Source organism: Colobus angolensis, unplaced genomic scaffold, assembly GCF_000951035.1.
Source record: "Colobus angolensis palliatus isolate OR3802 unplaced genomic scaffold, Cang.pa_1.0 Scaffold581, whole genome shotgun sequence".
NCBI classification, from domain to species: Eukaryota; Metazoa; Chordata; class Mammalia; order Primates; family Cercopithecidae; genus Colobus; species Colobus angolensis.
In genome coordinates, this window is record NW_012119388.1 from 176,745 (window position 1) to 190,619 (window position 13,875).

Sequence of the window (13,875 nt, forward strand, 5' to 3'; positions counted from 1 at the left end):
GAGGCAGGTGGCTGCCCCAGCCTGGAGGTGAAAGTCTTAAAATAAAATGCCAGATGCCTGTACTATACTATTCTAATCCTTTCTGAGAAACTGAAATTATCCCTTCTGGAAATGCTGTAGTTCTAAAAGGACAGATACACAGCAAGCTCTTCCTGGGGCTAGTATGGGGTTTGCAGGCAAGTAGGCCTCAGAACCTTTTCCTGGTAGTGATATCTGTGGGCAGGCACGGTTTCCACAGTTTCCAGAAATTCCAGCGAAAGTAGTGAGAAGGAGGAATCTGCCTTTGGGTGAGGACCAAAGAAAGCAGAAATTCCTCTTGGGACTTTTTCCTCCGGAGACCAAACACTTAGGAGCCTGTTTACTGGACTTTAAAAGCTTGTGACCCCCAGTCACTCTTTCTTGATCCCAAGGCTTTGCAATCTGTGGCTTCCCCACTGGACAGAAGTGGAACTGTCATGCTGCCTGTTCTGAGGTCTCCCAGAGGTTTTCCCATGCCCTCTCCTTGCTTCTAATGCCCCACAGACTTGGGGATCTATGACCACATATGGTATAGAAGTAATGCTTGAGAATGGTTTAGATCAGTGATGTCAAATAAGATTCACTTTTATGTCACCTTCATCAGTTGGAGGCCTCCCGGGCCCCTAAATTGGGAAAGATGCTGAGACAGAATCCCCATGGGTACAGTGCAGGGACAGTAAAGTCACATGTGCTGTGATTTGCTGTCCACTGTGTGGGTGCATCCAGGAATATCAGAACCCTGGAAGATTATTCAAGAGGAAGTTAGGACAGCTTTTTTGCCAATCCAAGAGTGTTCTTGAGGAAGTCTGTCTTCCTGTCTTGCCTTCAGTTTCTTTCCTGTGTAACCGTGGGGCCAACACATAATTCCCAAGGCTCCTTTGGCTTGGGCTGCCAGGATTCTCTAGGGTCTGGTTCGAGGTGGATCCTGGCCCTTCGAGGTGGCAGAATCTGATCATGGCGCTGTTTCCTTAGATTTAGGCCTTGATACCCTTGGTGACAGCATCCTGGGCTGAGTGACCACCTGAGGTTTTTCTGGTGATTTTGTGACCCATGTAAGACTTTGAGCTTTAGGGTTATTCTCTCAAGGAAATAGTGACATTTGGTGAAGAACCTGTTTGCTGTGGCTATGTGAGGCTTAGCCAAAAAAATGCACCATTTTTATTAGAAGGTTAGGCCATCCATTGCCACAAAGTGTCAGATTCTAGGCCTAGAGCCTGGAGAAAACTTATTTTAAAATTGATGGGGTGCTGGAGGGGTTTGGGGGTGGTGGCTGTAGCTCATGAATCAGGTGCTAAACCTGGAAACAAAAGGCCTCATGTGGCAGACTGTTTCTGAGCACAGATGAATGGATGAGCAACTGGCACCACTTTGCCCAGTTGGTCCAGCTTCCCTCTTAGCCACCTAGGCTTGCTGTGAAGACCTTGTCTGGCAGAAATGAGAGTGTTTTTGCACCACCTTGATCTTAAGTGTAATTTAGGACTAAAGTCTTAGATTCTAAAACATCAAAGGCAAGATGGCTCCCAGCTCTGTGAGCTCAGCTTCTCATCTCTTAGTTGAATAGGTGCAGTGTGGCTCAACACACGATTGCTGCTCTTGCTGCCAGGAACTGTCCCAGCATAGAAAGGAATGGGATACAACCCCTGCCCTCAAGATGTCTAAGGGAGGAAGCAGGCAGGCCAACTGGTACCTCATTACTGCAGGGCAGCAGCCAAGGTTTGTGAAGGATTTTGCAGGCATATGGAATGGGGACTGATTGGTCCCAAGAGGGGACTGGGGAAAGCTTTGAAGAGGGGATGACATTTGGTTTGAACTTCAAAAAATTGTTGCTTTACCTCTTTCCCAAAGTTTTTGAGGTGGCTTTTAAGAACACATACCATAAAAAGGACCAATATAAATTTAAAATCAGAAAAAGAGAAAATGGGCTGGGCAAGGTGGCTCACGCCTGTAATCCCAGCACTTTGGGAGGCTAAGGTGGGTGGATCATGAGGTCAGGAGATTGAGACCATCCTGGCCAACATGGTGAAACCCCGGCTCTGGTAAAAATACAAAAAATTAGCCAGGTGTGGTGGCATGTGCCTGTAGTCTCACCTACTCGGGAGGCTGAGGCACGAGAATCACTTGAAACATGGGAAGCGGAGGTTGCAGTGAGCCGAGATCACACCACTGCGCTCCAGCCTGGGTGACAGAGTGAGACTCCTCCTCAAAAATAAATAAATAAAGAGAAAATGGAACTTACCAAATTAACAGGAAGAGTGAAAAGATAGATATTTAGCCAGGCACAGTGGCTCATGCCTGTAATCCCAACACTTTGGGAGGCCAAGACAGGAAAATCTCTTGAGACCAGGAGCTTGACACTTGCCTGGCAACATCTCAAGTGAGACCTTATCTCTACAAAAAATTTAACAATTAGTTGAGCTGTATGGCTTGTGCCTATGATCCAGCTACTCAGGAGGCCAAGACTACAGCCCAGGAGATTGCTTGGGCCCAGCAGTTTGAGGCTGCAGTGAGCTGGTACCACTGCAATCCAGCCTGGGTTACTGAGCAAGACCCAGTTTCAAAAAAAAAAGATATTCATACCATGGGTCCCAACATAGTTGCTGTATTTGACCGTTTGCAAAAGCTGAAAGCAAAACATGTTACACATTGTCAGAGAGGAAAATACACAGTAGTTCCTGAGTATAAGTTGTTTTTTTTTGACCTCATTCTTAAATAGCTTCATGGGGGTGGGAAGGAAGTGGTAGTTAATAAGTGAACCTGTAAATCAGTGTTTCTCAAAATGTAGTCCAGGGAATTGCATCAAAATTACAGTTACCTAGAGTGCTTCTTAAAATGCAGATTCCTGGGCCCCTGCCCCCAGGCTTATCAAATCAATCTGGTGAGTAGGACCCAAGAATCTGCAAATTCACGTACTTCCACAGATGATTCTTCCTGCACTCCACAGTATGAAAGCCCCTGCAATAGACGGGAACCTACCAGCATTTGAAAGCAAGCTTGAGTGCTTGGCCTTTGAAGGTTGAGTGGGGCTTTAATGAGGGAGAGAGCAAGGCATGAGAAATGGCAGTTCCACTGAGGTCAGTCAGTGGTTCATTGCTGACGAGGTCACTTTTAAGTCATGTTTTAGAAGAACTACCAAGTGTGGCAGTTCAGGTATGTGGCAGGACTGTTCCTGAGCACAGATGAATGGATGAGCAGCTGGCCCCACTGTGCCCAGTTGGTCCAGCTTCCCACTTGGCCACCTACGGTCTGCTGTGTGGACCTTGGCTGGCAGTCTCCTTTAATTTTTTTATTTTTTATTATTTTTTCCTTTTTGAGACGGAGTCCAGGCTGGAGTGCAAAGGTATGATCTCAGCTCTCTACAGCCTCCACCTCCCAGGTTCCAGCAATTCTCCTGCCTCAGCCTCCCAGGTAGCTGGGATTACAGGCAAGTGCCACCACACCCGGCTAACTTTTGTATTTTTAATGGAGACTTGGTTTCACCATATTGGCCAGGCTGGTCTCGAACTCCTGACCTCAGGTGATCCGCCCACCTCAGCCTCCCAAAATGCTGGGATTACAGGTGTGAGCCACCGCACCTGGACTAATTTTTTTGCAGCAAATTCTTTGTTTTTCTCTCTGTTCCCAAATGCAGGGTACTGAGACCACAGATGTGTTCCGTTTCCTGTTGAAAAAGCGTTTCTCACTTAGCTGGGTGTGGTGGCACGTGCTGTAGTCCCACGGGAGGCTGAGGTGAGAGGATTGCTTGAGCCCAGGAGTTCGATAATCATGCCGTTGCACTCCGGTCTGGGTGACAGAGCGAGACACTGTCTCTTAAAAAAAAAAAAAAAGAGGCCGGGCGCAGTGGCTCAAGCCTGTAATCCCAGCACTTTGGGAGGCCGAGACGGGCGGATCACGAGGTCAGGAGATCGAGACCATCCTGGCTAACACGGTGAAACCCCGTCTCTACTAAAAAATACAAAAATCTAGCCAGGCGAGGTGGCGGGCGCCTGTAGTCCCAGCTACTCCGGAGGCTGAGGCAGGAGAATGGCCTAAACCAGGGAGGCGGAGCTGGCAGTGAGCTGAGATCCGGCCACTGTGCTCCAGCCCCGGCAACAGAGCGAGACTCCGTCTCAAAAAAAAAAAAAAAAGAAAAAGAAAAAGTGTTTCTTTCCCTGGGACCTAATAGTGGCTTGGATGGTGAGTTGCTGGAAAGAACAGTGGGTGTTGGGGGTGTTGAACTTGTGTTTGTGTGTGGTGTACCCAAGAGATATCATGTCAGCATTAAGAATAGACTAATTCTGTTTTCTAGTCACTCAGTTGTATGTTTTGACATCCTTATTTTGGAAGATACTTCCTTATTAGGAATGGGACTAGGGAGAGGGTCACCTTTCCCATCTGTGGGTCATATTTTAAAATATTTATTGTTCAAGTTTAAAGATATAACCAAAGGTATAAAGAAAAATACCACAAACATCTGATTTAAGAAACAAATCAGCCGAGCACGGTGGCTCGTGCCTGTAATCCCAGCACTGTGGGAGGCCGAGGCAGGCGGATCATGAGGTCAAGAGATTGAGACCATCCTGGCCAACATGGTAAAACCCCGTCTCTACTAAAAATACAAAAATTAACTGGGCATGGTGGTGCATGCCTGTAGTTCCAGCTACTCGGGAGGCTGTGGCAGGAGAATCACTTGAACCCGGAAGGCAGAGGTTGCAGTGAGCCGAGATTGCGCCACCGTATTCTAGCCTGACAACAGAGCGAGACTCCGTCTCAAAAAGAAGAAAAAAAAAAAGAAATCATTTCCTGCACCTTCGAAACCTTCATGAGTTAGATTTTGAAACTCAGTGAGAAATGCTTCACATGAGAATCAAGAGTCCCTTCTGGTGACTCTCCATCCCCTGCTCTTCTGTTAAGTTTTCTTGTAGGTTTATGGAAACCTTTGTTACTTGTGCTGGTGGCAGAGAAGCGGAGAGGATAGCTGTGCGTCACCCACACAACTAGGATTTGTTGGTGTACTCCCATGTGCATGGCAGCCAAGTGGACACAACTCTGTGATGAATCCTCCCAAGAGGACTGAGGGGCCCTGATGGAGGCTGCTTCTTTGCAAAGCTTTCCTTGACTCTCTTCCCTGACCCCTGGTTGATTCCCCTTCTTCTGTGCTAGTTTTAGCTTGTTGTTTGTTACCTGTCACACTCACCCAGTACTGTTGGCTTTGCTGGTCTCCTTGACTGGTGGGGGCAAAGACCTTTTTTTGTTGTTGTTGAGACAGAGTCTTGCTCTGTCGCCCAGGCTGGAGTGCAATGGTGTGATTTCGGCTCACTGCAGCCGTCACCTCCCAGGTTCAAGAGATTCTCCTGCCTCAGCCTTCCAAGTAGCTGAGATTACAGCTACACCACACCCGGTTAATTTTTGTATTTTTAGAAGAGGTGGGGTTTAGTAGAGATGGGATTTCACCATGTTGGCCAGGCTGATCTCCAACCCCTGACCTCAAGGTGACCTACCTGTCTCGGCCTCCTAAAGTGCTGGGATTACAAACATGAGCCACCACACCTAGCCTCAAAGACCTCTTCTTTACTTGCTCACCCAGCTGCCTGCCCGCTCCCCCACCCCCGGCCCCTCATGCCCTGTACCACCTGGCATGTGATACATACTAACTGGGTACATGTTTGAATATGAATGAATGTGGTGCTGTGAATGCTTAGGGGATATGGGTGAAGTGCTTAAGAACCAACCTTGAGTGGTCTGGGAAGGCTTCCTAGGGGAGGTGATGTTTGAGCTAAGGCCAGGCAGCTGTTAGATTTGGTGATATTGAAGCCCTTGGAGACTTAGAGAGCTTGCACTCTTCCCAGAATGACGGGTGAGCCACGTACAGTAAATGGTGCTTCTCATTTCTAGCCCAAGGGGCCTCAAGGGGCACCGTGATTTCACGAGAATGCTGCAAGCAAATCTTTTCTCAAGCTGGGGAATTTGGTGGTAATGCCTGACTCAGCTTGCGGTGCACACCTGGCCTTTGGAAGATTGGTACAGAGAGAAGCGGCCCACCCACATGAGCCTGTGGAGCAGCACTGGTGGGGGAGCTGGCTTGTGAAGAGGGACTGTGCAGTGTACTGTCAGGTCTGAGACCTAGGAGGAAATTCCAACATCCCAGCTCTCAGAACCACAGAGTTCTAGGCACTGCCTAGTTCCATGTGTTCCCAAATGTTTCCTGAATACTTGAATTTCCTGTCCAGGAAATTTTCAAAAGAAACTTAGAGTCCTGACCCATGGCTGCCAAGGAAGGATTTTTTTTAAAATTAAATTTTAAAAATCAGTCCAGTATGAAAATCTACCATGATGATTTCATAAGAGAAAGGACATTTTAATATTCAAAGAGTAAGAAGCACTTAATCTTGGAAGAAGGGGCATTCCTATACATTGATTACCTTTAGTTTAATGAAAAAACACCTACATGGTCTTTACTTTTATGATTTCATTCCTGGGCTAGTGAAACACTGTCACAATAAAGCATCAGGCCAACGCTTCTTTCCACCCACTGTCCAATCAGTTGACAAGCAGTGACTAGATGTTTCAGCCTGTTTTGCTGAGGCTAAAGGATTGAACTAGTGCTTCAGCCAGCATGAAAACCAGTCAGGAGTCTGTGCTGGTGTTGGCTTAGATTAGCAGGGCCTTTGATGGAGGGGCATATTTGTGTTTGGGTTTGCTGTGCCAGGCAGGGGAGCAGTGGAATTGGTCTGAGTTGAGCTCACACATTGAAGTTATTGAGCGACTTACATGCAAGGCCATGACCTGGACTCCCAGTCGAGAGGCCCACGTGGCGGGGCTTGAGCTGGGGGAGCCGAGGACAGCTTACATCTGCTCATCTGCTTACGTAACCCTGCCTCCCAGCTTCCAGAGCCAAGAAAACACACAAGCCAGCCCAGCGGGGCCGAGAGCCTGTGGTAGCACACGCCATGCGCCACACAGCAAGGGCACCTTGGCTCGTCCTGAGGACTGTCATGAAGTCCTCAGCCCTCTGCCTCCTCCCAGAGCCTCTCCTTGTGACCCCAGGCAGTGGCTCTGAAACCTGGTCGCAGGTCTGCATGATTCTGAACAGAGGTAGTCATTGCCCTCCTGGAGTCTGAGTTCTCTGGAGTTTCTCACTGGGACAGAGCCAGATGTGTAGCAGAGCATGGCCCCTGCAGTGTGGCAGGAGGTGTGCAGGGCACTCAGGAGGCCTCCTGGCTGGCACTCGACCCAATTAGTCATTCAATTCCAGGTCTGGGGCTGCTGTCTGTTGTCTCAGAGGTGTAAGCTGCAAGATCTTTAGAGTTGTGGAGGCTTCAGAGAGAGAAGGTAGAGAAAAAATTGCCAGATTGGGCAAGAAGGGCAGAATTGGGAGTCAAGGTGTCTCAATGTGTTGGAAGCACGATGGGGGTTGTGCAAGAGGCACAGCAAGTTCAGAAGGGAGCAGGAGAGCGAGAAGAGGCTGTTCAGTGATAAAGCTCTGCACAGAGCCATTGGAGGAGTAAGCTCCTTGACCATCCTTAAACCAGGGTAATTTTCATTTAGGTTCTGCCACACACTCAGCAGGGAGCTCCTGGAAGGCAGGATTTGTCTTGTCCATCCTCCCTCCCTACCTCAACCCAGTCCTTCTTGGACTGGCACACAGTAGGTACCCAGAAAGTATCAACTGAAACAAATTGAAAGTGGTCTTGACACATATCACAGGGCAAGTTTGCATTTAACTGACATTTCAGAGGAAGGACTCTCTGGCTTAGTACTCGATCAGCTTCTGTGGATTGTCAGCATGCTGTGGACACCCCCGGCGTGGGAGTGAGTGGGCGTGTGTGTGTATGTGAGGGTGAGAGAGTGTTAGTGTGTGTGTTGGGGTTGGGGAGAGAGGAGGAGGAATAGAAGATGGACCACCCAGGTAGCAGCTTCTGCCCTGGGGCGTTGGTGGTGTCAGTTGCTGAGGGAATCCTGAGGAGAAGCAGGTCTGGCTGTAGGTGGCGATGGTGATGGGGTTGCATGAGAGTCCATTTGGGGCAGGTTGAGTTTAAGGTGCCCATGGCATATGGCTAGCCATGTTCTATTGGCTGTGAGGTCAGGAGAGAGACATGAGATGGAAACAGAGGTTTGGGAACTGTCATGTGCTTAAACCAAATACCTGGGTGTAGGGAGAGTGAGAAGAGAAGGGGGCAAAGATGGACATCCAAGAAAGAGGCTGAGAAAGCCTGGGAATTGAGGTAAGAGGAGGCATAGGTAAATGTGACGCTTGGTGATCAAGGCTTCTTTCTACCTCTCCTATGTGGGACACTTATGTCTCCTGTCTGCTTGGACATTCATGCTGAGGGCAGGGAAGGTGAGAGCAAGGATTTGTCTAAAGATCTCACTTTGGATCCCTGCACTCCTCCTGGTTTACCAAGTGTCACTGGGCACGTCAGGGTGTTCTGAGACCTTAGAGATCATCCAGTCCAATCCCTGCAGTTTACAAATGAGGAAACCAGTACCCTGAGAGTGGCTGTACTCTCCACTCTCAGGATACCAAAGATCATCTGGAAAGTCACTGGTGGAGCTGGACCAGGGCCCAGGCATCTCTTCTCCTGTCTGGAGCTCTTGACTTCAGGACCACCTTTCTAAAACACATGATGGGGCAACACCAGGACACTTTCCAGCCTGCAGGTGTCTGTCCCGCGGAAGCGAGCCAGGCCACGTGTGAATTCCTGTTTCCTGGGTGGGTTTCAGAAGATACGAGCAAGTCGGCAGGGTGACAGCCCAGGTGCTTCTTGGGTTCCCCAAAATGGGGTTATGTTTAGCAGCATCCTCAGAACCAAAGGTGGGGTGGGGGCTGCAGATGTTGTAGGGGCCCTCTGAAGTGAAAAGAGCCCTGTGACAGATCTTTTCTTCATGTTTTTCACAAGTTCACTGTGCAGCAGGGCCCCCCAGGGGGCTTTGCCCAGAGTTGGGTGTTGGGCAGCCCAGGCCTGGCCGACCTTGTGGAGAAGGGTGTGAATGGTGGGAATCCCCGAGGGCCCTCTTTGCCCAAAAGCTCTAAGGCTTGACATCAGAGATGCCCATCACATGGCCCATCAGAGCCCTACTACCCAGCTTGCCCAGTGAGAATCATCTGGACTCCTTGTTAGGTAGCCATTTAGGTCTTTCCCAAAATCCACAGACTCTCTAAGGGAAGGGCCCCAGGTTCTGTATTTGTACTAACTTCCTCAAGCAATTCTGGTGATAGGTTTGGGAAAAACTTGTCCAGGGTGACCGCTGGCTGAGTCCTGCTCTTCTCTGAAGAGCACAGTGCCTGCTCACTTCAGGGCACCCTGGGAGGTGGGAGCTGGCTCAGTAGGCAGTCTTACAAGGGACTGAACTTCAAGGACCCTGTCCCTCCAGGAGGGAGGTGAATGGCCAGAGAGGGAGCAGGGCTTCATAGAGGGAGCCCTGAGGATCTTCTTCCCTGCCCCAGAGGGTCTGCTGCCTGAGCTCTGTGATAGCACAGAGAGTAAAAGGACCAAGCTTGGTTGAGGCCTCTCAATGCAAAAGTTTGCTGGTTAGAGGAGAGTGGGAAGAGCATTTCTGGCAAAGAGAAAAGTGTGGATAGGCATGGCTTAAGGGATGGGGAGGGAGACAGACAGAGCTGAGATTGAAGGGCCCATTGCTCAGCTGTGGCCCTTGGCCTTCCCTTGTGCAGGGTCACACAGCCTTAGAGCCATTGGAGGTTTTAGTGGGAAAGTAACATGGTCAGGGCTGTTTCTCAGAAGAAAATAGACTAATGGGAACAGGTCCTGTGATGGTGGACCTGGGTCAGCTATGGAGGGAGGGAAGGTATGAGTTGTGTACTGGGGAAGGGGATGGAAGAGACAGCTATCTGGTGAGAGGAACCAGGCCCACAGCTTTTTTTCTCAGCCTGTTCAATTCAGAAGGGTGAGTGATTCCGGGAGTAGGGGGTGCTCGGAGAGCCACACATTATTGATAAACAGGGCAGGCTGAGGCCTGCTCACTGGCCCTGGGCGGGTTTCAGGTTTTGATCTGTGCTTCTAGTTGGTATTCCTACCTGTTCTCTGGGTTCCTTCCTTTGTTCTTGTGGCTCATTTGCTTCACAGGTGAAGCCGGTTACACTAGAGTAACAGTTCCCAAAGTGTGTTCCCTGGAAAAATGATTCTGTAGCCAAATAAGTTTGGGAAATGGTGGGTTAAATATAACGGAGGGGTTTTTTTTGACTACACAACTTCTCAGAGCCTTTGGTGTGTGTCGTGACTTAGCAGAAGCAGGATTTAATATGCAGCGTTCCCATTCTTACTTGACCACGGGACGTGTTTTTCCATTAAGCATCTTGCTGGGTCTAATGTTTTCTGGAACTCATTTTGAGGAGGTCTGGTCTGCAAAGGGTATGGGGAGCCCGGGTTCAAGTGTTGGCTCTTGACTCTCAGCAAAGCTTTGGTTCCCTGTGTTGCCTGGACTGTACCGTGCGTACCACATACCTTGTATGTGACCTTTTCCTCGTCCCTCTTCCCACCTGCCGTTACCTCACAATCCACAATCTGCACCTCATCCAATTTTCTTCTGAGGCAAGCACTCTCGTACTAACTTCCCTCATCTGCATCCATGTTCTTCTAGGCCAGAAACTTGGGAGTTATCCCTCGCTCTTTGTTACTTCTTCTTCCTCTTTGTTGCTTTATCCCCTCTGTTACTAAGCATTCTTCTGTGTTCTTTCCAGCTATTTCTTTTATTTTCCCTCAGTCTCCTCTGGGGTCTGTTTGCCTCCATCCCTCCCAGAGCTTGGTTCACCTTCTATCGAGTCCCTTCCTGAGACATGGTCACTCATGCCACTCCTGCTACCTTCCACTTTGAAGCTAACTCCCTCCACACTGACGTCTCCAATGTACATGTGTGCACATGTGTGCGCGCACACACACACACACACACACATCCTTCCCCATTCTTAGGCTAGAGTCAGAGAGATGTTGTCAGTCATTTGTCCAAGGCCACGCAGCTGGGAGGTGGCAGAGCTAAGTCTCAATCTCAGGGGTTTTGAGAAACTGCCTTCTCATCCATGATCACTGATTTCTACAACAGCCTATCAGGAAGTCTGGGTAGAAATTACTTCCATTTTACAGTGGAGTCGGAGCGGGGAGGGTGCTGGGCAGGCGAGTGCTTCACAGAGTGACCAACCATGTAGGTTTGCCCCACACTGAAGGGGGTTTCTGGGGATGGTTGGTCACCTAGTACTGGATGTGGTGCCTGATGCTGGCAAGAGGGCCCTCTCCGTGGCCACGTTGCCTCCCAGGAGGAGACTTTTCCTTTGCAGCTGCAGCCTGGCCGTCTGATGCAGCCTGTGGAGCAGTGGCGAGTCCTGTGGCCTGCTAACTTCTCCCTCCCTCCACCTCTCTAGTGGGCCCCATGCTGATTGAGTTTAACATGCCTGTGGACCTGGAGCTTGTGGCGAAGCAGAACCCAAATGTGAAGATGGGTGGCCGCTACACCCCCAGGGACTGTGTCTCTCCTCACAAGGTGGCCATCATCATTCCATTCCGCAACCGGCAGGAGCACCTCAAGTACTGGCTGTATTACTTGCACCCCATCCTGCAGCGCCAGCAGCTGGACTACGGCATCTATGTTATCAACCAGGTGAGGCCTGGGAAGGTGGAATGAGAGAGGGTGTGTGTGTGTGCAGCTACGTATCAGATGTGTGTGTAATGAGGGCAGGGGAAGAGGAGTGATTTCACAGACACCTGGCACTTATAGCGAGGAGCCAGCCCCCCAACCACCACCAGTGCAGATGAGCTAAACACCAAACAGTGTGCTTGCCTATTGCTGTCAACTCGTAGCCATGGGAAATGCTGGAGTGTTTTCATTGTTCTGTTTTTGTTTTCTGAAGTAGCCTTCCAGCAAAATTGGGAAAAAAGACAACCCTAATTATTCCAAAGTAAGCACTGATTATTTCCTGGGTTTGTGTAGCTGTGTATTTTCCTTTTAAAAATAAAACCATCATTTAGATGTCAGACTTTTAGGTAACTCTGAAGTTTATCCAGTCAGTCAGACTGTGTGTCCTGGGGCACCTGGAGACAGTGCCCTTGGTTCAGGTTGCATGCCTGCATGCCAGCCCCTGGTGAAATATCTGGAGAAATCTGATTCGTGGGCCATCTGAGAGTCATGTGGACTGGGCCGAGTCTGAGAAAAAGTTTCTCACTGCTCATCTGATCCATATGTGTTGGACTTTAGCCCTGCTTAGGAAAGTAATGCTAAGGATAGGTTAGCTTTCATCACCATGGCATGGAGAATCAGATTCATCTAAGAGGCATCTTTATTGAAGTAAATTTTTCAGTGTATTTGAGGAGCATTATTTTCCCAAGAGTATAACTTTGATATTTCAAGATTATCCCTAACACTTAAATTCATGTCTTTAGACTGTAACCTCCTAGGTGCAATGACACATCTAACTTATCTAGGCACCCAATTTCATTGAAATTCATTTGAAGAGTCTGAGTACGCCCATTTCTACAAGGCCCAATGTCCATTTCATTTTGAGATAAACTCTGCTTTAGGTAGGAAGATTGTTGGCAGTTTACAGCTTCCATCAAAGTCAAGGGACTCTGTGCACCTTCCCTGGGAGCCCAGGGGAAGCCCTTGAGGACTGCTGTGGCATTGTGCTGCATCACTCACTGCAGGGAGATTCTGAAGCAGTGTAAGGTCTCGGTCCTGCCCTGTCCCGAAGCCTCCAACCTGCTTCTGGCAAGTGGGACCCTCCCAGGGAACGATTTGTTAACAGACCCAAATAGCCTGTGATTGGATGGTTGCTGCCAAATGCTTTGGAAGCTCAGAGGAAGGAGAGAGAGCAATGGCTTGGAAGGACCAGGATATAAACTAGGTTCTAAAGTCTGCAGGGAGATGGACTTCTCAGCTGGGGCCAGTGAGCAGGGACCTCAAGGCAGAAAGGAGCCTTGCATGTTCCTGGAAATCGAGATGCCCGCTGAGGTAGGAAAGCACCAGCTCTGAGGCCAGGTGTCAGAGCTAAGCCTGTGAGGCAGGAGAGAGCAGAACAAGCCCTGTTACAAGGAAACTGAAGCAGGACAGCAGGTGGTGGGCAAACCCCTTGAGGCTGTTTGAATTATTTGACCAAGTGAAGTACAGACCGGGGGCCTATGAACACCTGCAAGCAAGTCAGCCACGCAGTTATGGGTCACCTTGGAAGAATATTGGAGAATGCAAGAGAGAACAAGTAAATGTCCTGCAAAGTGCAGGTCACTTTAACCCAACAAGTATTCATTTAAGAAAAGCTGTGATCGAGAAACATTTGTCTGATGTCAGTGAGCACATACCAGTGACGGCAAGATTCAGGAGCCTGTTATTAAAGCAGTGGCAGTGAGCACCTGGAAGAGGCAGCCACCATCACCAGGAGACAGCAGGGATGACTAGTAACAAGCTGTGCCAGCTGCATCTCGTTTCTCTCTCTTAACAGTTGCTATGCCAGTAGATGAGGGATGTATTGTGGATACAGTGCTGTCATATCTTATCCAGCAGGGCATCTGATAGCATCCCACAAATCTGCCTGAGTAGAAGGCAGACAGCTGTGGTCTGGGTGCCATATAGGTAGGTTAAAATATATGTTTGGGCCTAGGCGCAGTGGCTCATGCCTCTAATCCCAGCACTTTGGGAGGCCAAGGCCGGTGGATCACTGGAAGTCAGGAGTTTGAGACCAGCCTGGCCAATATGGCAAAACCCCTTCTCTACTGAAAATACAAAAATTAGCTGGACATAGTGGTGGGCGGCTGTAATCCCAGCTACTCGGGAGGCTGAGGCAGGAGAATCTCTTGAACCCAGGAGGCGGAGGTTGCAGTGAACCGAGATCATGCCACTGCACTCCAGCCTGGGCAACAGAGTGAGACTCCGTTTCAAAAA

At 49.3% G+C, this 13,875-nt stretch overlaps 1 protein-coding gene across 1 annotated transcript in view; it reads left to right on the forward strand.

The window, feature by feature from the left end:
* The window catches only part of B4GALT1 (UDP-Gal:betaGlcNAc beta 1,4- galactosyltransferase, polypeptide 1), a gene marked incomplete at its 5' end in the record, with an annotated part of 60,254 nt that overhangs the window by 20,632 nt on the left and 25,747 nt on the right, over positions 1-13,875 (forward strand). The window contains one exon of the mRNA XM_011962209.1: positions 11,369-11,604. Within this exon, the coding sequence (XP_011817599.1) occupies positions 11,369-11,604 (236 nt within the window). The remainder of the gene's footprint in view (positions 1-11,368; positions 11,605-13,875) is intronic.